This window comes from Nipponia nippon, unplaced genomic scaffold (assembly GCF_047370975.1).
Source record: "Nipponia nippon isolate SJK-2023a ecotype South Korea unplaced genomic scaffold, ASM4737097v1 scaffold_1, whole genome shotgun sequence".
Lineage (NCBI taxonomy): Eukaryota > Metazoa > Chordata > Aves > Pelecaniformes > Threskiornithidae > Nipponia > Nipponia nippon.
Window position 1 is genome coordinate 85,061,840 of NW_028262290.1, and position 24,905 is coordinate 85,086,744.

The 24,905-nt window shown below is 36.4% G+C and overlaps 1 protein-coding gene across 6 annotated transcripts in view; it reads right to left on the bottom strand.

The window, feature by feature from the left end:
• Positions 1-24,905, bottom strand: part of LOC104015341 (cadherin-12) — a 589,747-nt gene that overhangs the window by 50,826 nt on the left and 514,016 nt on the right. For all 6 annotated transcript variants that reach the window (XM_087761238.1, XM_087761232.1, XM_087761247.1 and 3 more), the window contains 2 exons: positions 20,609-20,776; positions 2,131-2,318 (listed from right to left, as the gene is read on the bottom strand). In XM_087761238.1, coding sequence (XP_087617364.1) covers positions 2,131-2,318; positions 20,609-20,776 — 356 coding nt within the window. The remainder of the gene's footprint in view (positions 1-2,130; positions 2,319-20,608; positions 20,777-24,905) is intronic.

Sequence of the window (24,905 nt, forward strand, 5' to 3'; positions counted from 1 at the left end):
TTGCTGGAGGACCTGCATGTTGGGTTTATCTTCTTTCCACACTCTTGCATAGAACAAAGCTGGCATTCCCTGACCTTCATAGCCTGTCACTGTCCCCAGGCTCACTGCAATGAAGAAGATTAAGAAGGAATTAGGATTATATTTTTCCCCTCCTGCTCAGTGACAGAGATCTATCATTTACATTAAGCAACACCAACCAATGTTCTGCTGTTGTAAAAGTGCCCTAAAATTTCAGATATGCCTTATCTTGTTACTGGAAAGACTAAATAAATGCAGCCAAATACAATGACCAGTTCTAAAGTATCTGGATATAGAATTAGTTGTGCCAAATTTTTTTTTTTTTAAATTAGTGGTTCAATTAGATATTCTATAATTCCCCATATAGGAGTCTCAAAAGTGGCCAGGCATTTTGTTTGTGCTGGTTCTAAGATAATTGTATCAGGCAAATTCATATGTGGATGCTCTTCATCAGTAACAAATATTATATGCACTCTGTTTGAATCTGCATTGCCAATTTGAATGTTTTGCCTATACAATCTATATATATATATATACACTTAACTGTAAGTACGGAAAAATTCCATTGCTGTGTATAAAAACAAGCAGCACAGCTGCTTAGGACTAATCCAGGAAGAACTGAATCCTATCAAAAATCTATTCTTGATGCTCAAACATTCATTTTTCAATGGTTCCCACTCAATGCCATTTCCGACTGCCAGTGCATGTGGAGGGGCATGCAGCTGCTCAGCCTGACAGTTCCAGATGGAGCTAATTTTGAGTCATCTGCATAGAGGGAAAAAGGTGAACAGAACATTTTTAAAGATGAAACAAAGTTTACAAATTCACATAAGGAGGAAGCAGTACATTCAAACTTTTAGTCAGAAAAGAAGGAGGTGTGTGAAGAGTGCAAAGAGATTGTGTCTCCTTGACAAATTACTTCCTGTGGGTATCAGAGATTCTATTTTGTGTCACTAAAACTAGCAGAAGAGTAAGTGACTTGACATCATCTGGTCCTTTAATGCACTCATGGATAATCTGCTGTTTCCTGGGTCAAGAGGCTGAAGCCAGGAATTTCATTGTTAGAGTAAGTATAATGCAAATATAGATCCATGGTCAGAGCTGGGGGGAATTTAAGCACCTAAATTCTAAATTTTACTGGAACTAAAGCTTCTCTTTTCCTAAAGCTTGTCTTAATAGACATGTCCAGAAGTCTTTCCTTCCCAGACCCTTGTGAAGTGTTCAGCTCACAGATGTGTATACTTTACAAAAATTACACCTACAAGCATGAGCTGTCTATAAAACATAACCTGGCCTTTCAAAATGAGCTGGTGGTTCAGATTTCTTTCTACTAAACAAGCTGATCATTGGTGTACATGTACATGCCTGGAATCAGAAGACAACCATTGGTTAAAAAGTGTCTGTCCCTGTTTTGGATCTCTCCTACAGAGTGCTTTAATCACTAAATTCTAAATAACACCTATCCTTTCCATCTTTGAAATTCATAAATTCAGTAATCTTGAACTTTTTCTAGTACACTAAAGCAACATCAACAGCTGAGATGCAGTGTGCTCTCTTGCATGAATATCTAATAACCAGATATTTTGGACACTATTAGGAGACTAGAAGTAGGATATGTCAATCTGCAACCATTTGGTACTCCTCCACCCTGAGTAAAAACTCTGTTCACCACAGCAATGTACAACAGTTTCATTATTAAAATAACAAACATAAAATCAAAGTTTTCAAAATAAAATGTTTACAAGTGAAAATGAAATACACTATCTCAAACATAAAATATAGCTCTTTCATTCCATGCTCTGAACTGGAGCATTTTTCATATGGTTTTAGGTGGAAAACTTCCCATAAAAGAGAAATTATACCTCCTAGAAAGAGACAAGAATTACTTTGCTGCCATTAAAATTGACATTATTTGTGAAATTCATACCTGATTTTACATGAAATGAAACACTAAACTCCAATTTCTTTTAAGACTAAGATCACAACCACAGATTCTAATAAAGATACACACTACTGTGTGTTACTTCTGAGGTATAATTGCACAACATTTAATTCTCTTACCTAGTTTCTTGCTTGAGCCATAGGTACATACACTCCATCAGTGCCACATACCTTTTTCAATTTGATGACTCCTTCTTGGGTATTCTCATCTGTTGTGATGTCAAACAAGTTTCCTCCATCTCCTGGAACTATGTTGTACTCAATTTCTGCATTTTTCCCAAAATCAGGGTCCACAGCTCTGATCCTCCCAATAGCAGAACCGACGTGAGAGGACTCAGGAACTTTTAAATGGAAGATACCTGTGACAAAGTGGTAAACAGTCATTCTTGGGATTTCTTGATAATTAACATAGTATGTCTGATTAAAACCATGGAGCTTGTGCAAAATAAACAGATTTAAATCATCCAATTAAAATGATGATATCAAAACAACAAAGGATTAGAAAAAGATATGCATGTTTTAGCTACTGAACATGTTAATTTCCCCTAGTTTCTAGATTTTGTCCAGTGCAACTGTAAGGGCCTTAACATCTCTCTCTCTTGAGATATCTATCTATATTTCAATCTTTAATTTTGCCCATATGGTTGACTCTTTTGAATTAAATTCTACTCATAGACAGTACATGTTTATAAGCATTTTCCTCCTTCTATGTTTAACAGTTTTTAGTATCTGAATTATTATTGTGTTTGAGAAAATATATCTATGCATTTCACAGCAGTTGAAAGGAAAACTTCAGTGGAAAAAGGATGTCCACCCATTTCTGTAATATTCAGTATTATAATTACATGTACGAGTCCTTGTGGGGAGGAAGATATAAAGAGTATTGTTTATACATTAGCCACGAGAGGATGTTCTTACTAAAATTTCAGTGCTAAACATAATTTTTTAGCTGGTTATAAGAGTAAAAAAAAAAAAATACAAAAATTACACACATTTAAAATAAGCATTACTACTGATATGTGAAGACAAAATGGTTTCACTCAGGGAAACAGCTATGTTGAAAAAAATGTCAGAAATAATAGTTAAAATAGCTAAAAGAAAAGGTCCAAAATACTTTGCTACAGCCTTTACTTTAACGACATCAGTAGCAGCAGGCCTTATTTTATACCACTGTGCCCTGGTTTATTACACCGCTGCTGAAGCGCCTGACTTTCCTGTCCAGCTGCAGCTCTCGCTGGAGTTGTTATTTTGCACAGCTGGTAGTGAACATCACCATGATGAGTATTTCTAGTGGGCAGGTAGCGCTCGCCTTTCTTCACACAGCAGCCTTCGCTGTCAAAACGGCCAGCAGCTTTTGGAGCTGATTTCAGTGGGCCCGAGTTGTTTGATTCGCTTCATCCTGGCTCTCAACAAAGCTGGCATTTGCTTGCCCCATCAGCTGCACATTTCATTTTCCTGAGTCATCCTCCAACAGCCCTCACAGAGCAGTTGCTTCAGCACAGGAAAACATTGGCAATGGCCATCTCTGTTCCTCTACATATGAATACATAGGAGGAAATTTACACCTCTTTTTCAATAATATAGCAGAACAGGCATCTGTGAATAGTGGGAGGCATATTAGGGGGATGTCTGGGAGATTTTCTCCTGGTACTGGTTCAGTCACACTTCACAAAATAAGGCTCTGAGAATTTGTATATCATATAACAGCAGGATAGACGACTTTCGCATCCAGTCACTGAATTAAACAGCAGACGCTGCTCCCTGTCGCTATCTCCTTACAATGCATGCTGTGTCAGCTTTTTCAGCTTTACAATACTTCCAGGTGAGGAAAAAAATTACATTAGCACTGCTAGATTTGGAGTAAACCTACACTTTTGTGAGCTAATAGTTTGGGCTATGGTACCTATAGAATTGTCTACTTGATTGCCTCTGAAAAAACGAGCTTTGTCTGCTTCCTCCCTTTGTCCATCCGTATGCAAAGTATATCTGAAGGCAAAATTTGCTTCATTTGTTTGAGAGAATCCCTGTAAGGAAAGTCCACTTGTGTCAGCATCCACATTTGGACATTACCATGTGTGGCTCTTGTAGTACTTATTGACTGAGCTACTAAGGTTTGTGCAATTATCATTTCATTATTTTTCCCAAGGGAACATACTAAAGGAACCTTTCCTTCTTCTTTCTCCAAGGGAATGTACTGAAGGAAGCTTTACTTTTTCTTCTTCTCCTTCTTGTTTTAACAGCTGGAAAGAAGCACTACAATGGAAAATGTTATCAAGACAGAGGAGGCTCAGCTATTTCTTAGTTGTACTTCAATGACTGAGTAAAGGATAACATTTTAACATGGTATGCAGGAGACAATCACAAATCCTCCTGTTATCTAACGTCACTTACAAATATGCCTATTACTGAGTCTCTGCTATGCAAGTTGTTCAGAAGAGATGGAAGAAAAGAGAGCTAAAAGGGCTCTGCCTATACTTGAATTTTATGTTACATTTCCACAACATAGTTCTAGCCATCATGCCTAGTTCTTTTACGAACACTTACATTGTGCCACAGAAATAATTGCTGCAGTGTTTGCTCTTTACAGCCACAGTTCTGGTGAACATAAAATGTAAGAGCATATGTTAACAGATTTTTCCTTCTTTGCCGAGTTGATCTATTAGTGAACTGAAGAGCACTCAGACTCATTAAATCAAACATTTCTCTATAAAATACTGTACCTGGCTGTAAAGCATATGGGACTGAGATTAAGTCAAAGAAACACTACATTACTCATTTCAAAATGTTTAGGCTTTTATCAGTTATTTTCAACGACTTGGCATTTCATCACTTCCAGAAATTCAACAGCAATAAAGATGGGGTCATTCAGATTAATTTGAAACTCTGAAGTAATCTTCAACTCTGTCAGAGTCAGATCTCTGAAGATGTAGTATGTAATTACACTGCCATCGTCCTCCTGTAATAGTATCTTCACAGCATATGGACGCTGTTAATGGTGCTACTGTGACAACATACTTTCAGAATAAAATAAATGAAAACAAATAATGTATATTGTTGCCAGCTCATGGAAAAAACTTCAGGAGAATATAATGTATAGCATGAAAACCCTTTTTTTCCCCCCAAGAAAATAGTCTTTGTATAGAGGACATTTGAAATGATCAATACATATTGCACGTGAAATGTAACAGAAAGACAGTTTTGTAGATTTTTATTTTTCTGTTTCTAGGAGACATTACTTCTTGCTGTGGACTTGCTGTGACAGTTTGGCGTTATTCAATTTTTATTGTCCATTTTGCCTGTATACACTACTACCTCCATTTGCTATAGAGGTATATTGAAATAGGCCTAAGTAATAACCTTTTACCCCCAAAGGTCCTGAAAACCTTGTTCTCTGCAGCTTCTAGGAATGATGGAACAAGCAGCTCAGGCAAACTTATGCAGCAGCTGGTTACGCTGCTCAAACAGTTCTATCAAATTTTGTAGATTGTCTCATGTGACTACTCTGCCTACAAAAATCTTTCCTTCTACTTGCATAAATCTCTTTCAAACATATTTTCTAAGTTTGCTGCTGGCTTTTATAAAGGATGAGTGATATGGGATGCACCAAAGGATCAAGCCCTTACTTCCGTCAGACTGCACTATGAAACTGGACTTTGCAACTAGCTACCCTTTTGCTGATTTCAGTCGTGTATATTGCATGCATGTCGGAGTATTTTCACATATAGGAAAGCTAGTAGCAATGTATATTGCCCGATCAAGATTTTTCATTCTGTTGTAAATGGAATTTTAAGAAAAAAAAAAGTTAACTGTTATTTTTAAGGCCAAAAGTCATGTGCCAGATGACATGCTTAACTTATGCAACACTTCGCACTTAAATTACACTTAAACTTCAGCCCAGAATCCAAAACTAGGGAAAGCCCAATGATTATGTAGCTTAACATAAGCATTCAGGCATTCCCTTATAAAGCCTGTGTAGTGTCTGTGTGACTGAAGGTATGAAACTTCCTCAGAGTTTCAGGTTAAGCAGCATCAATAAAGATGATAAAAATAAATGAGTGATGATCCTGTTTAAGGTTTTAGGCTGAAATGACTGATAGGGCTTATTACTCAGCCCCAAAAACATTCAGGAAACCGAGGTGGAGGTAAGCTAACAACTCATACATGCTGCCTCCAAGTTTCTAAAACAAAGATGGTTCCAAAGCATATAGCAGGAAGAAATCAGAGCTGAGTAAGTGACAGGTAATCAGTCATACTGACTGAAATTCAGCACGCTTTTACAGTTATTTTGACATGATTAGATTAGTTTTACTTTTTAAGGCTCAAAAGCTGTTCTGGGGTTTGATTTTTATTTACAAAGGGTTTTTTTGTTTTGTTTTGTTTCTCCACACCTGCAGTTTATAGGTACACCATCATTTACCAAAAAGGTTTTCAATTCTGATGAGAATAAGAAATGAAAACTATCATTACATCTCATCAGCAAAACAACCATTAAGAAATAACCCAGGTTAGCATCTAAGGACTTAAGCTAAATGCATAATGGCCTTCAACCAAACAGCTATAAATCCTGTTAGAGCTTTTTTCTAATCTGTCACCATACATGTACTGTGTGGATGCAAGTTTATCCTCTCCTGCTTTTTCTTTGTCTATATTTTTTTCATTTCTCTTTGGCAGCTGCCAAAGTATTGTATTGCAGTTAATCATGATAGCATGAATGTTACAGGTAACAACACTGAAATAAAATAATTTATTTCCCTTTGATCTAAATCTTTAATGCTTTCTCATTAAAAAAAAACAAACAGATTATGTGTATTATAATATTCTTGTTAGCTTAAATTACCAAGGCATTTCATTTTTTATCTTGGCCAGGTTATAAGGGCACTGATTTCTGTCTGTTTAGGAAGAATCCAAAGACAACGGTTCATATTTACTTGCTGGTGTTTTAACAATAGTGCAATAGCAAAAGAAAGGATACTGTAAATACAAGCAGATAGTCAGTATTCTAAACCTGTTACATCAGCTACAGCTAATCAGCCTAATAATTAGCAGCATCTGATATACATGTTCCTAAAACTGGGAAGATGTGATTTAGCACAGCAGTGAGATATATTCATGCCTCTCCTAGCTGCAGCTCTGTGCCCCGCAGGGGGCTGGGACTCTCTGTAGGGAAGAGAAGGGACGGGCTTTGTCACCCTGTGCTCTGAAGCAGGTCACACATGACCTGGTATAGGCTGGTAGAACTTTGGTTATAGCAAGGCTTCTTCCATCCTCAAACCCACTGCTCTGAGTTAGGGTTTATGGCCTCATTAGATATAGCATAACCATTCTTAAAAATTCCTGGTTCTCTGCTGTGGATCCCAAAGTCCACACCGAGCAAGAGCTACATCTCCCCAGACTGCAGAGATCCTGGATGTCCAAAGGTCCCCAGTTCTTCAAGGGAAAATGAGTAGAGACAAAACCCCTTTTGAGTTTGATCCTGCTGAAGTTTAGGGTAATCCACATGATGGAGCTCCCCCAGAGCTGGCAGCTGCTGAGCCAGGACTCTATCAGCCCCTCAGGTGAGCTAGCAGACTGAGTTTTTGAGGCTGTCCCCTTTCTTCCTTCCCTTAAGGAAAAAAAAATTCATCATACCTGGTATAATTTTTGTATAATGAAAAATTTCAGTTTAACCATTTGCTGTTTTTTCCACTGATAAGATGTTGTCAGAAGGCTTTGTAAAAATAAACCTCCCCATTGCATGTCAGGGTCTAATTCCACAGAGCATAATATCCCCCTTGTTGGAGCAAGTGTTCAGGAAATGGGAAATGCCAGTTCATTTTCTCAGCTAAAGATATTCAGACCCACAGCTTCTGTCTCCAAAGAGTCCTGGGTGTAGCAAAGACAACAGAGAATATTCTGTTTAACAGCATAATGTAGAAATAATTCTAGAAGAAGTTGTTTGGAGCCACAGACACTAAGAAGTGTGTGTCCTAATACCTAGGCAAGAATAGTACTTCATCTTCTTTGAAGAATCTTAAATTTTCTTTTGTATGGTGGCACAGTTTTACTAGGAGGGGAAGAAAATGCTCATTTCTAGAACTTCCTCACATTTATAGTTAAGAGTTTCTCCTAGATGATATGGAGTTGAACTCTAACAAGCTGAGGAAACCAAATCAAGTTCCCGAGCAACTGCTTTAATCATGCTGTTATTACTGTATAGGAAAGATCCCACCATTATCACTTCCCCTTCCATTGGTCTTGCTATACAGAAAAGTGGTGGCTAAATGGTCATCTGTGCAAAGTCTGACTTTGTCAATGTGTTCATGCGTTAGACAACATGCTTCCTGGATGCCTGAGGGTTTATGTGGAAAACCAGTTGTAGATGATCAGCTTCATTAAGTATCATGACCAATAAAGAGCTGTTCTGCTAATATCTAGTCTACTGATTAAGAAATTATTACCAAACCAAAAAAGTCACTAAAAAAAGTCCAAAATACAATGAGAAAAATAATTTTTGGAGAGTATAGTCTAAAAGCTTGAATCAAGTGTTTCTATGTAAGTTATATAGTGGTTATGAAGAATTATCAAGGTGTAGCATGCCTTACGAATAGAAAAAGGATAGTTTTCAGGAGAAAATGTCTTTCCTTTTTCAGAATCTCAGGCAGCATGTAATTGGCATTTATCAGGTAGGTCTATTGGTAATATTCTGGTGATCACACTGTCACCATGAAATAAATCAATACACTTATTCCCTCTATAAAATTTAAATTGCATGATAAATATGAAATGTTAACATGATAAAAAGTATATTGCCAAGGATGGGACATAAAGTTTGTAATGCTCTGCTTAACATCTCTGCTTCTTAAATATCTTGCAGGAGCTTTTTCATATTTTCTTTATTACTCTGGCACAAAATATGATAACACAATTTTACTACAATTCATTCACTCTTAAGAATGTGGTCAAACTATTTACATTAGGATCTAAGCCAAATGCTCTAAATCATCTGTATTGGAAGAATCATTTTTCTCTCCATCAACTAAGGAAATTAGGTCCCTGCCTTTAGTCCTCCAAGTCACACCTGAGTTGCATGCCTAAAATCACCTAACCAAAACAAGCTCGACATATGTAGTACTCAGAAGACTACCTGTGAAGCTTTGATTTTCACATGCTTATTGGGTACATTTTACGTAAATGGTTTTCTGTAAAATATACATTACTTTTCTTTACCATGTTGGCACAGTCTGAAGCAAAAATTATTATTTTTAAAGATAAAAATGTGAAATCATCAAGTACAAGTGCATAATAGTTTACTGTTTTTTGTTTTAAGTATTGGTTTACTGTATGCAGTTTCCTTAAATACTTGCGATTTAGTGTGTGATATAGATCAAAAAATAATGATACAGTAGGATGGCAATTGGCCTCACATTTGTAGTCTCTTATACTTTACAGCAAGTATAATCAACTTATCAAAAGTGATGTTTATGTCTTCCAATTTAAGTGTTTAAAGGTGAGACCTCTATATAAATATCGCTCCTTTTGCAATGAAATCTGTTGGTAGTGAGTGCTTAATTATAGATCCTTCTCTTGAGACCATTGGCAATCACATTTATAAGATCGACAAATTTGCTGTGGAAGCCACTGAGAAAAAAATAATTATCATGAATTCGAGAGAAAACTTGAAAGAGTTCCTCTAGAATGTGTCTGTTATTTTGTTTTTATTTTTATAACTTACTTTATGTAAAAATTCAACTAAACACATATTTTGGACTCAGAGAAGACAGTTTCAAAACTGCTTGTTATCTGCAGTTCCTATTACTGTCAGTAGGAATCTTTGGATTGTTGCAAGCACTTTTTGGGCATCCCATTTAATGTTTTTACAAGGAGTGGAGCACTCCTGAAAATCTGACTACAATTGTGGTTGTTAGGTATTTCTGAAAATCATGAGCCTAAACTGTTGTGATTATAATTAGAAAATTATATATGGTCTGTTTCACTTCATGTTGCACTGTAGCCTCTAAATTTTCAGAAAGTAAGCCCACCACAGTCAGAAGCAGAAAGGCTGTGTTGATTTCTTACTTGGACAGAATGCCTCGGGGAAAAAGGCAGATGTTGCCAGAAATTGTAGTGATGCAGTAAGTGACACTGTAGTCTGTGAGTCACTTTGCAACCAGTTCTCAAGGCATTGCAAGGCAACCCCATGCTGTTAAATCTGTAGCTCTACCTACTCTTCAGTATCAGAGAGTAGGTGAAGATGCATGGTGCTTTTAAGCCATCCCAAGGTTACTGTGGATAATTTCATCCATCCAATATAAATACTCTCTGTGTTTTGAATGAATAATTTCTTCACCTCTCCCCACAGAAAACACATTGGGGTGGAATGAATGTCATGATTCCTGCCAAGGGCTGCTGAATTTCTATGAACCGTACTTGTTTACACCTTCTATACAGAAGGTAGCAGATGTAAAATACAATTATTAATTATAATAATCTACTGTGATGATAATGATGTGTTTAAAAATAATTGACCTATAAATCTTGCTCTTAATGATCAGTTACCACTTAAACCTAATAATAGGGGGAAAATGAATTGGATAAGTGCAGACTAACAACAGGAATTTATGACCAATAGATAATATTTAACTTCTAACCACTATTGTGCTCATTTGTACTTCTTGGACTATTGCTTACTGTGCAATCAGAACATTACATTTTACCTAGTGACAAATTACCTATCTTTTTTGTTGGTTATGGTATAGTACCAAGAAATAGCTATATTTGTTTTCATGCTCTGCTTTGCAGCTGTAGGTTCAGTCTCTCTCAGTTTAGAGCTTTAAAGAGGTGGGTTTTTTTTATTCAATCAGTACCCCAAACAGTTCTCTAAGAATAGCCTTTGCTAGTTATGCATTCTTGAGAAAGTTAAAAAACAATATAAGTGTAGCAGACATAAAATTTACGAAACATTTAGTGTTTTGGGAATCTATGGTAGATGAATATTTCTCCCTCCAGTTTATTTCTTTTTTTTTTTTCTTTTTTCAATATTATGCTTTAGTTGGGTTTTGTGTCATTGTTCAGTCTGAAGCAAATGTTTCACTCTTCAAGATGCTTTATGATCAAGATCATGCAACAGTCACAGCTACCAAAAAGAAAAAGAAGTTCTAGGGAGCTTTTACTAAGACTGCATCCACTTTTGGGGGCAAATCAGCTCCTGCTGAAAGTGCTTGAAGAATTCTGATATGGAAAAGAATAAGGAAAAAGTAAGAGAAATTTGGCATAAGTGTAAACAGAAATCTGTATAGATGTGGAATTTTATGTTAACTCCTTTATGTATGTTGCACACACACCAATAGTAAATGAAGCCTACTTAACTGTAAGGTGCTGTGACCCAAGGTGGGCTGCATGGCCTGGATTGCAAAGCATAGGCTCAAAAGAGCTACAACTCTACAAAGACGTTTCATGTACCGGCTGTACTCTGCAGTCCGGAAGCTAGCCAGTATCGAATGGCCTATTTCCATGTTATTAAATTCTTTTACCCACACCAAAATAGGTCAGCTTCATGGAAAGCGACTGCAGAGAGTAGCTCCTGATCTGTACTAATTTCCCCAAATGCCTTGAATTTGTCTGAGAAAGCTTTACTTGGTGTTGGTCAAAACTGTGTCCAGTGACTCTGCTAAGGCTAACAGTACGGATGATTTAAATGTCCAGGAACTTTCCCTGACACTCTCATGTCCTTCTTTAAGTCTTCAAAGCAAAATGAAATAAGCCTTTGTATGCATTCTTTCAGTCTGTGTAAAAATGTCTATAATCACACTGATTAAGTGGTAATGTAGGAAAAAAAAAAGTACAGAGGCTTTTTTATGACTAGCTGTCAAACGTGTAGCTAACTCAGGTGGGTCAAACAGAAACAATAGGCAAGGGTCACTGAGCTGACAGTGTAGTGGCCAAACCAACAAAGATGGAGATGTAAAAAGCTTATCTGGGGTGGTGAAGACTCATGATCTCAGTATAGCAAAATGTGGAGAGACTCAGAGCTGGAAGTGAACCAACAAACGATAAATTATTTTAACGGTGTTATTACTGGGGAGAAAAAAAAACACTTGGGGAGGAGAAGAAGGAGATGGCCACACTTTCATAAGATGAAAATGAGATCAAGAATAAATTTGTGTCTCCTTTAGGAGAAGGGAGACAAGAGTGCATGTTGAATGTAAGGATAGACAGGGTGAGGAGGAAAGAGAAGGCCAGAGGAGGGGGAGGCAGAGATGCAGAGAGTATAGAGGTATGAGACTTGGAAGGAACCTGGATTGAAGAGGAGTTACCCTAAGTCCTCCTCTGATTCCTGTAAGCGCACTGTGCAAATACTGGTCTGCCGGTATTTATTCACATATTGATTTGACTATTGTTTTTCTGGTGTTAAAGCTGTAGTTAAGTAAGTGAGTCACTGGTATTATAATTATATTATAATTATGGCTGCTGGTTTCATGCTTGGCTTACAATTGCATGGGCCCGTTTCTGGAGTCTTTGAATTCCTGTCTTCCATCACTCCTTCAAATGGTTGGTTAAAATATATGTTCAACTCAAAATACAGTTTTAATTTACTCAGAACCCACTGGTGAATGGAAATCAGACTTGCTTAAGATTTTCTGACATTAAAAGATATAAGCTTGATTTACAAAACCAAGCTGGTACTTTTTTCCCTTTATGTCTTATGGCATAATGGTTAGAAAATTAACAAAGACAGAGTAGACCAGGATTCAACCTTCCCTTCCTTTCTCATTCCAAGCAAGCTCTGACTTGGTCTCCCACCTAACCACTGCCTGCAGGCTAGCCTGCAATGAATCTGTCCACCTGTCCTATGCAAGTATCTCCCATTTGGTATAAAATAAGTAATCAGTTGCTGGAACTGAGTTAGAGCATCTTGTCTGCCAGGCAAATTCTTTAATCAATGAAAGATAGTCTCATTTTGATTCTGAGAGCCAATGAAGATACAACTGCTGTATACAAAGCACAGCAACTTTTAACAGGAGTATCAAGAGAAAGCCATACTTCCCTATCTAAATTGCAGTAGAATAGCTTCCCAGAAAGTAGGGCAGACTTGTTAAAATACTTAATTAGGCAGATCGGAGCTCTGAACCTTAATCCCAAGTAAGTTTTCTAGCAAATTGTCCAAGTAGGGAGGGAACGAATCTTCCTTGTTTTTTTAATAATCAAAACCTCTGCTTTCATTATTTTAATTTTTTAGGTTAGTGAACAGAATAATTTCTTAATCATGCAGTCCTTTTCTGTAAATGTCTAATTTACTACTGGGTAGGATCTGCGTTGTATTCTTCTGCAATTTTTAAAAGCAGATACCATTATCTGAGGAACTTCTCTCTCATAGGTCACTCATCCAAAGCAGTGGGTTAAAAGATTTTTCCTTCTATTGCATGTAGACTGGAAGACCTTTTACTTGCATTCTGCAGCTGAACCCAATTGTGCAATAAAATCTGAGCAAGACCGGTTCAAAGCCACATGAATGGAATCAGCCACATTTAGTTTACTGAGTGAACAAAATTGACCTGCTTTTAGTGTGTGTGCAATTTCTGTGATGTACTAAGCTTCCCAGAATATATAACTAAATAACTATGATAAGAGTTTTCAATCCACAGAATGTGTATGCATATGTATGTATAAGCAGGCTATTCCAAGTTCAGCACTTGATTGTCATTTCTTTCAAAATATTTCTACAGATTTCAGTACTTGAAAGTAAATATATTAAAATATGCTATGAATCAATAAATAACCACTGAAAATAGATGCTCTCTAAAGGGTAATAATATGCAAACTTGATTCCTAATATCATAATTGTGAAATAGATAATAGATCTATATAATACATCATCCAGATAATAGATCTTTCAAGTAGCATGCAAAGGTTATATAATTAAGAGAAAAAAAAAGGCTAGCTCTCTTTTATAAAGGTCTTTTTTACATGCACTGAAATTACTGAAATTGTATCAAAGAAAGATATTTTTTCCAGTTTCTGAATCGTCCGTTTTGTTGACTTTTCTATTTAAGATTGCTGTTTCCTCTGCTATTTCCAATGAAGGATTTAATACAGTCTTTGAAATACATTGTACTGGCTACTCTTGAAATGCAAATCCAATTAGCTGCAAACTTCTGCAGTATGGACAGGCAGATAATATGCAAGGTCCTAGGAATGATCCTTCAATCTTGCCTTATTTAAGGTGTCATTACCAGAAAGATGAATAGTTGCCTTTCTGTTTCCAAGCATGTTAGCATTTCAGTAAATTTGCCATGCTCTTTTATGCAAAATAACTTCATGGCTTTCACTGGGATGCTTCTGGAAAGACCAGCTTCTGGAATGACAGCAAAAAACTGGCCCTTGTGATGTCTAGGCATTGCTCTACAGCCATCTGAACATTTGAAGTGTGGCTATGAGACAGCCCTGAGATAATGGTTTCTGACCATCGGAGAGCTGCTTTACTTGAAGCCAAGACGTGCACAAGTAGACAAAATTCAATTATTGGGTCCAAACCTTAATTCATTTTTCTTCTATTAAAAACAGTTTTCAATCATTCCCCTACACTATTGACTATTCCTGTGAGTTGGAAATGATATGATAAAACATAGCTTTAGCCAAATAGTTCTTTTGAATAAAAAAAAGCAGATTAAGGGAGTGTCATCTTAAAAATACACGCCTTAAAAATAAATCCAACTTATTGCTGACTTCATAAGACAATTGAGAATGGTCTTTTATTTGCTAATATCAGAATAAAAACTATAAATTTTAAAATTAAATTGCGCTTCCTCTATCTCAGGGCCTTATCCTCTAAAAGTATATTAATGTCATATTAAAATAAAAAGACATACTATTTCTTTGACTAAAATGATTCACATGTGCTTTCATTGCTCAGCATATAAGGGTTTATTTCTCTAAATTGCTTTCACAGTCACTTTGTCATCAGTGAACAAGAGAAAGAGACAGGAAAACTGAAGCACAATAACCTTACAAAATATGAATCAACCACTTCACTTAATTGGTTTGATTCCATAAAGTATAATTTATACCAACTAATTATACAGTTTTTGTCATTTAAATGTTGAAGTAGATACAACCCATCCATCCTCTCTTGAAGCTTATTTTAAGAGTTGGAAACAAGCCACAGCTGTCCTCGCAGCTAGCTCAGACTGGTCTAATGCCTGATGCATTAAGGGTTAGCCCATTATCTTCTAGGAAGGATGTACTGAACTGTCTTTTTATTTAATCAGCTGTCATGTACGTGAGTAGCTGAGAGAGAAAGGCCATGAGTTCCCTTCTGGACCAGGATGCATGCCTACAGATAAACAGCTTTTATCCACTCTTCTGTGTTCAAAGGCAATGCTGTGTTATACCAAAATTTGATTTAATTGCTTGAACATCGTTGCTATGATAGGAAAAGTACTTTCCGTTTCAGTCTTTGCCTTATTTTTTTCTGGTTTTGGCAAGAATCAAAATTTGCTATGAAACATTTATTTTAATATTTACCAAAAATTTCCGTCTTTAACAATGAAACATGCAGAGTAATGCAGAAAGTCAATGTACCAAGGAAGAGTCAGGCAAGACATATATAAAAAACTTCTGGAAATAAATTTCTACTAATAAAATCATTCAGATTCATTTTTCCTTCTAGTTATAAAGAAAATAACAGTTTTCTGAAGTGTCTCAGTTTTCTGAAATGTGGGCCAATAGATACCTGCAGGTCAAACAACTCTGACAGAAATATAAAATGTTTAGAGGTTTCCCCTTTGTTACACTCCTCATTACTGTGAGACATACAAGGTGGAAGTTCCCTACTGAATATGTTCAAAAGCACGGGTTCTAAATAAAAAATTCCATGTTCAGCAGGGCAGTCAGTGGTTTTTCATCACTGGATACTGATATCCCATCCGAACCCGTTGGTCTCCTTAAAGGACCCTCGATGAGATGAAGGTGTTCTGTGATACTTTTTTTTGGGAAGCTTGTAATGTATTATTTATCAATGTAGCTTCTTCCAAGTATTAATAATATATGTTCTCCCACTTCTACTGTGAAATATATTTTTTTTTCAGCTTAACTGAGTTCAGAAAATAAATTTAAACTTTATTCTGTGATAATTAATATCTTCTTATTTGATAAGGTAATCTATAGCATGACATCTTTGGTATAAGCCCTTTGGGAAACTGTCGTCATGATTATGTGATGTAAAAACATTTACCCTGCAGCAGTTAGTGTTAAAGGACCTTCAGTCCCTTTTCTCAGTCTATACTTGCGCTTCCTGGCTTTGTTGACCAATGATAAGTAATGTGATACTGGAGCTCTCAACTCCCAGCAACAGTGAGGGTTCTTTGGGTCTTGCCAGACCTGAACTTGGGACCCACCTGGACCTGATTTTGAAGGCTTATTTTTCACAGATAAACTAATATTCCGCACAAGTATCCTTTTAGCTATGGTAGACAAGCAAATCACAGACTCCATTTCCTGGCAGGTAGTTACTCTGAATCAATGCAACATTTTCAAAGAGCAAAACTGAAAAATACAGTTATTATACTAGAAATAAAATTCATACTCAACTTTTTTTTCTATCAATTATTTTTGTTTAGCTGTAATTAGGCTTGTGAATTTCAGGAACACTAGACATCATCTCACATACCAGTTAAGCAAGTGGGACTGGTTAAGTAAATCCCCATTAATCAGGATTTTTGTGTTGACTATTTTGATTAAGCAGAAGTCCTTAGTTTATGAGAATATAAATATGTTGCCTGTAACACATCCCAAAAGAAAAGAATGTTTCAGGTAACTGCCTGCCTTGATCAAGCTTGTTCCAATACACTGGAGTCCACATACTGACAATTTGTCCTGTAAGCCATGCTAAAAATTTATTATTTTCAATATCAACACAAACCTCCAATATTATTCTCTTCTGTTTTGTTGAGAGTCACTGCTATAATTCGGCTTCTGCAACATTTGATAAAATAGAAAGAAAAGGTTTTCAACCCTATTAGCATGCAAAGCACAGGGCAAGGTTGATCTCTTGTGATTTTTTTTGCTCCTTCATAGCAACAATTGGGCAAAGACATCATAACTACAGTGCATGCATTAAATGAGTCCTCAAGGCTATATCTTCTTCAAAGAGATGATATATTCCCTGATTTCTGTGTGTCATGAAAACTGTCTGACATTAGGTGAGACTTGAATATTTTTTGCAACACCATAGTAAATGAAGGCATACAATAAAACAGAAAATTACTAAGGTCCCTAATAGCAAAGAGAGTAAAATATACAACTGAAAATCAGACACGGGAAAGAGCATTGGGCCCAAGGAACTTGCCAATGCACTGAGTTTTTCACTTTCCAAGCAGGCACATTATTTCCTCTTGCACCTGTGGTACCCTTCCAGCAGCAGGGGTTCCAGCTGAAAGGAAGGAAAAGACTGCAGTGGTGGGCAGTTTACAAAGAATTGAGGATGCGAACAGTGGGAATGTTGGTTCAAATAGACCCTCTGGGATGATTTGCTTGTTGACCAGACTTGGAGCATCTCACAAGTGTTTTGACAGGATGTCAGGAAACACAAGGAGGCGCCAGTGACTGCAGTTCATGTGAGCTCTGAAAAAATAAGGTAAGATTGGATGGAGGTCTTAGGGGTGGAATTTAGGCTGGTAAGCAAAAGCTGAAGTTAAGGACATTCATAGTAGCGTAGTCTGAAATTGTCTCACTATACACAATCGGGGAGAGAAAGATGGGAAGGCAAAGCTTTAAATGCCTGGCTGAGAAAAAGGTGTAAGGAGAAGGGATTCACATTATTGGAAAGCAGAGGCACTTGCTAAAGAATGGGTGCCCAGAGAGAAGATGCAAAATTCATTTTGTCCATAGGAAAAACAGACTTCAGAAAGTTTAAAAACTTTCGTATGACCATTGTGATTCTAGCTGAAAAGTTCAGGAAAATTTGCAGGTGTTAGAAAGCACACAATTCAAAAAATAAGAAAGTACACAGTTCAGATAAAGGGTGCAGTCACCAGAATTCTGCATTCTTCACTGAAGAATACTACAAAAAGTGATGGCAGTCCAGTAGGAAATGCAGAAATGGTAGATCACACAGAATCAAACTAGGGTCCAATAAAGAGAAGAAAGCAAGCCATAATATAAAGTCAAGGGTTAAAATGGGAACTAGTATGGGTAGCTTTAATGCCTAATGCTAAACAACAATATCAGCATAACAGGCATGTTCAAAATCTGCAGGAAAGAAGAAAATCAGTCAGGCAGTGCACTGCCAAGGAGCAAAATACACAGGAAAGGCAAAGTAGACCTTATCAGTGGAGGAATAATGATGGTTGTTAAAGGAAGCTCTAAGTGAAATAACACTTAAAGAAAAGAACATTGTTAACACTAGCTAGTCAGGAAAACTTCTTTAGTTCTTCTAAATTTTACAGCAACTATAAGGAGTTTAAATGCAATATCCGTGCAGGAGCAATAAGAGACAAAATTACATGATGGTTGTACTCAGCTAAATAAAAAAAAAAAAAAGTGGAAATAAATAAAACTGAGGGATATTCCTATAAAAAATCTGAATGGGATAGCTGAGACAGTTACATCACTGTGGGTGGTGTGGATGCTATCTAGGGACACCATTTTGAAGACGCACAGCAAATGCACAGCACCCATTAAAAAGCAAGTCAGTAAGGGTAAACAACATAGCTAATAAAAACAAGAACATATCTTTCAAAGAAATGAAGTTGTGTCTCAGGGAGGACAATAGAAAGAACCATAAAATCTGCTTTATCTATAAAACCACGATAAAGATGACAAAAACCAAGTTTGAATAAATCTCTGGCAAACAAGCTACTAATAATTGTCTTTTAAAGACTTGTGGAGGCAAAAGCCTGAGAGGAACTGTGTAAAGACAACCCAAAACTGAGATACAGAAATGCTCAGAGAAGATAAGATCACAAATATAAAACTTAATACATTTTTGTTTCTTTGTGTTCAGCGTAGAATACCTGGGGAATTTTTCTATCCTGGAACCTTTCTTTATGAGGGGACTCATGAGAAGGTTAAATCAGCTATAGAAGCAGTGGTGGAACGAACAGACACCACAGTAACAAATCATTGGGATTAGCTGTTGCATGCCCAAGAGCCTGAAGGATGAAATAAGTGAACTATTACGATGTGTAATATTTTGCTTCAAACCACTGTGGCACATGAAGGCTTGGAGGTGCTAATATAACACTGATTTTTTTCCCCAAGGATTTCCAGGGAGTTCAGGGGAGCTAAGGTTGGATATGACCAACATGCACAGGGCAAAACCGTAGGAGCTGGATTAATGGACTCATGGAGAATATCCCATGCTGAAAAAAATTCAACACAGCTTTTCTAAATAAAGGTTATATTTTGGAACACTTTCTGAATTCTTTAAAGAGGTCAATATGCAGGTAAATATGTAGGGATGGATTCAAAACAAATGAGGGGTAGCTGTTTGCTGTGCGATATATGGTTAATCTGTGCACCTCAATAACACAGGATGTTGCAATCTCTGAAATTTTACATAACGTTTCAAAGCAATGGGGCAACTTGCTGTAAGAAAAATACATTGAGAGTTGTTAAATAGAAAGACACCATCTGGGCTAATAATCATTCAAAACTGAGGAAATGTTCTGGAGTATTGTTTGGCCTGTTCTTATGTATACCCTCTGGATGTCAGTGTAAGAGACAGAAGGCAGGGACAAATGGATCTTTGTCTTAACATGGTCATTCTTACATGCCTGCAGCAATGCAGTATATTTTCATACTGAGGAAAAGAAGAAGAATACTTATATGAAAGAAAACTGTGAAGTTTCAGGTGTGGTTTAGTACCTAAGGAGCATTTATAATACATAAATTGGGATTACAATTCATGTGCAAGAAAAGAGATACAAAGTAAAAAGCTGCCATGATCACATGAATGTTCTAATATGAATTTGCCTTATTAACAATGTTTAACAGCTGATTCTTTTGTCATAGTTATCAAGTTTTATGCTTGATTAGTGTCTGCATTTCAAAGGTATGGAACATACAAAACTTCAGTAAATTTGAGGAGAGCAGTAAGTGACAATCCTGCTAATCATACACAGACTATGAAACACTTTACATTAGCATACTTCTGAAAAGCCTCATTTAAACTAATTGATATGAAATGTTATAAATTGTCAGTGGATGATCACTATTTTGAGGCTCTAAGTGTTTTCAAGGACAGATATAATCTTCTGGGCCAAGACGTGTAAAAAAATATGTTCCTGATTATCATAACAACAATACTTAGCATGAGCCAGCTTTGTCTTTGGCACCTGGAAGTCTCAGGTTATAACCTTCTGTAATTTGAAGGGGATCATCCAGTTTCCCTTGACAAAATAGTATTTTCCAAATAATTTTTAAAGTGTAAATGAAATGAACTCTCAGGCTCAGGCTGGTCCTTTGGAATGATGATATATTTCCACTTAAACATTCAAAAGTCATACTTTCAAATTGAGCTTTATATTATTTAAAAAAACAACAGTATATTCTAATTTTTTTCATAATATACTGTATTTCTTCCTGAATCTCAATTCTTTATCTAAAGAATTTTTCACATCAATACTTTCAGCCATGCCTGTTTGAAAATTAGTGCATTTGGAATACAACATACTCTTAGGAAATCTGGGTGGGTTGTCATTGACATCCGTGAGAGTGATGTTTACGGTGGTAGTACCAGCTAGTCCTCCCAGCTGTCCGCCCATGTCCTTGGCTTGGATTAGAACTTGATATTGTTCTTTCACTTCTCTGTCCATATTTGGCAAAGCTGTTCTTATTACACCTATGAGAAGAAATGGGAAAGAGAAAGAATAAGTAAACAAAGGGCTGTGATTGTCTCCTATTACATTTTAATACTGGATCTCTTGGACCAGGAATGGAACTCTTCCTAAAGGACTGATAAGAGAGGAGTTCACACAGAAACATGCAAATCACTCGGGCTTTTCAAAAGTGTGCTCATCAGCTATTCAACCATTCAAAATGACTGCTGTGTCTTTTCAATCAGGATATGAATGGCTGAAAGGGAATGGTGCATTTTCACTAGGGATGTGAATGGCGTGAGCACAGGTTTGCCACATCAGGACTGAAGAACACTGCATTGTGCTGAGTAGGGCAATGTAGGAAGAGGTGGCAATGCATTTCAGAGACTGCATCTTCAATTGTTTCCAATCAGTCACTTGCCGTCACAGGTAAGCTACTGTAGGCCAAGACAATATTCTTTTTGTACAAAAGGAGGTTTTTATTAGAAGACCTTCCTTTACTTGAGAAAGTTTTCTTATATAGCACATAAATGCAGTGAAAACTTTAGAAGTTTCCTTAAAGAAATGTAATTAAAATATCATGGTAAGACATTACACAAATGACTCTTAATCGTCAGTGATTTTGGATAGATGACATCTAAATAGGTATGCCATAATGTCCCTTCTGATATGCTAAGAATATATATGATAAAAGGAAGACTTGGAGAGAGAGAGAGGTACTACTGATCAAAGGATTAGCTGATGAGGTTGTAAAAAGCTATAAGGTTTTGGGCACTCAAGCCTTTCGCTTGAAACAAAATGTATAGGAGAAAATGCATTTGTTAACATTTTACAAGTGCATATTACATTGCAAAATACTATATATTCAGCAATAGTTTTCAGAAAATGGTTAGGTGCAGATTGGTGCAGGTAGCACGCACAATTGAAAAATAAACCAACTGGAAGCATGCTTCTCCTATAAGCTATTATTGTTTTATAAAATATTGTTTTCTAGTACTAAACCATTTGGGTTTAAAAGTAGTCTTTTTCCCTTCATCTTATAATGGGTCTGGAATGATAAGAAACAAACTTTAAGGGTCATTTTTACCTTTATAGCAACTAACCGCTGCTGTGTTAAGAAGTAGAAATAGGAACTGTTATCTTACTGTACTTGTTCAGAGTCTAGAAATAACTTTGACCTAAATCTGCTATTTCTGGAACCTATTAAAAATTCCTGTTGAACTGAATTGTATAACAAATTCCTTTCTCTCCACTTATAAAACTGATGATGATAATGACAACATTAATAATAACTATTTTCCACCGCAGCATGGCATATAATGTACTGCATAGATCTGGAATATGACTAGCAAATACTTAAGAACATTTAGATACTGCAACACTACCCTTTTGAGCTTTTGGAAATGATCATTGTTCAATGTTTTGTTTGTTTCAGACAGAAATCTTGAATTGTAAAACTGTAAAAATTTGTTCATATTCATGTGGTATTCATGAAAAAAAATCTTTTTGTAAACAAGATGAACATTACTAGGTTTTCTCTTGAAGCTCTTAATCCATATTTTTGCATTTGGAGACTATATGTTCCACAGTATTTTACAATATCCTTGGTATGCTTATTCTGGGGAGAAAAGAGTTATGAGAATTAAAGACTTCCCTTGTTATACTAGCAAAACAAAATAACAGTAAGTAGAAAAAACTGAAAATGGGCAGATAGTAGGTTGTGAGCAGGAGATGCAGTTTATCTGATTGTTATACCTCTTTTAGGTACAATTGAGTGGCTTTCTCGGTTAGATATATTCCAGATGGTCTGCAGAAAATGAAGAATTGGCTCTCACTCTTGTAGTAAAGTTCCAAGTCACACACTGTTTATTCCTATTTGGAAGTATAAGGGCATTCTATATATTTTTCTGTAAAAAACCTTTGTCTCCAGCAAAAATAAATCAGTGAGAATAATTTTCATGTCTAGCAGTTCATAGGCAATTTTCCCTTTTCTACCTACTCTATTTCAAAAGCATAGAAAAAAACCCTGAAAAATACTATTTCTACCAAAATCATCAGTTCATATGGACAGGATAAAGGTGATGTAAAGTAATCTAACCATCAAAATAGAAAAATAAAATGGAGGTAAAAATCCATGGGAAAGAAAGAACTACAAATTTTCATATTCTAGCTTCAGCTCCACAAAGAATATCCAAACTTTAAATCAAACGCTTATTATGATGTAGAGGCCTTCCGTGCATGTAAAGGTGGTCTGAGCATTTTTAAATCCTTCTGACTTAAGATTTTACAATAAAGATTGTTCAGCTCCAGAACTGAATAACTGATTTTTTTTTCTTTGCAACTGTCAATATCGAATGTGCAGAAAACTATGGTCTCAATGAGGCTACCGAAAATTGAAAATAGCATGTATGGGACCTGGACCAGAAGATATACTCTGCAAAGTTATTGAGCCATAATTCAAGAGGAGATGATCCACTTATGTGGAAGAAAAAATCGGGTGCCATGAAAAACCTTCTGAATAAATATTAACATCAATACTCCTGCTAACACCAATTTTCATTTCAAGAACATAACTGAGATCAGAATATGGACTAGAATACCGAGTCTAAGAAAAAATTGGAGACATCTAGCCATAAATAAGAATACTGACATCATAAACACATCAGAAAATTGGGTAGAAAGAAGTTTGTCAAAAGGTCATTTTAGTAACAGAACAGAATGTACGGAGAAAAGATAAGGGAGGTTATCTTTCTGAAGAGAAGTGCTCTATGTTAAAGAAAATTCACATTAAAATCAGAAGAGCAATTTCATAGCATCAAAAAGTAACCCCCACATATAAGATCTGAGGTCTTAAAATGTGCCAGTCCAACAGCTGCTTTCCAGCAGGGACTGTAATGCATTTAACCTTCCTGCAAGAGCAATAAAGGCTAACTCTCCTGTTTCCACATAGTTTGCTTACCTCCAGCAAAGCACTGCAAAAAATTAGGTCAGTAAAGAAGACGAGTAAAGGGGCAGCTGTGACATTCAACCCATAAGGGTTAAAAACTATTTAAGTGTACTAGACTCATATCAGAGTAAATGTTTTTCACCTTTCAGGAATGATTTGAGAAAAGAGTATGTGTAAAATCATGTGCATGGCAAACACAATCCTTATTTCACATATAAAGTTACTCTTAGTCGTTTCATCATTACCGCTTTGCGATGGGATCTTGAGGTAGTAATACAAATTTCCACAAACATATCAGCTTTTGTGTGGTAGAAGCTAAAAAGTAAACAGAATGTTTGGAACTGTTTGGAAAGGAATAAAGAAGTGTTATGATTAAATAATTTTATACATCCATATGAGCTGCCTTCTTGAATACTGTGTGCACTTTCTCGTCCTGAGAAGGAGGAGAAGGATGATCAGTGCTATGGAATGGCTTCTCTTTAAAGAAGTCTTCAATTTAGAAAAGAGGCAACTGAGGGAGAATATGGGTCTCTAAGCTCATGGGGAACTAATAAATAGGAATTAACTGTTCACTGTCTCATGCGATGTAAATGTGAGGTATGAAATAAGTTAAGAGGCGTTGCATATCAAAGAAGCAAGAGGAGCTGGTTCTTCACCCAAAAAAAACTTTTGCTGTGGAATTTCTAGTCACTGGGTGTGCAGATACTGTGCTCCTGGACAAGTCAACTCTGCTGGGAAGTGGACAAGTTACGGTGGAGAAATTCTTTCAGAGTTTTAGTTACATGAACACTGCTCATCACTCAGGAAGTTTGTAAGAAACTGTTGTTGAAGACTAGAAGAGTATTCCGGGGTGCATCATTAAACACGTCTTTTATCCTTCACTAGAGCTGAGCAGGCCATCACTTCTGGAAACATGATACAGGGCAGCATGGACTTTTGGTCTGGCCTAGTATGGATGTTCTTAAGTTCTTAAAATAACTACAAGAGAGTGTCTCAAAATTGTTACTAGAATGCAAGAGATGGCCAAAAAAGCCAAAAACAGCAATCCAAAAAATGCTTATCCATCTGCCAGCAGTTCTGAGTTTGTCTGTCATTTTGTACCCAAATGGCTTTCTTCCCCTTTCCTGTCAAAAACACTCAAGATGTGTCTGGCAGTAAAACTCTTCAGTGAAAAACCACTCTATCATCTCCTCAGTTATAAAATA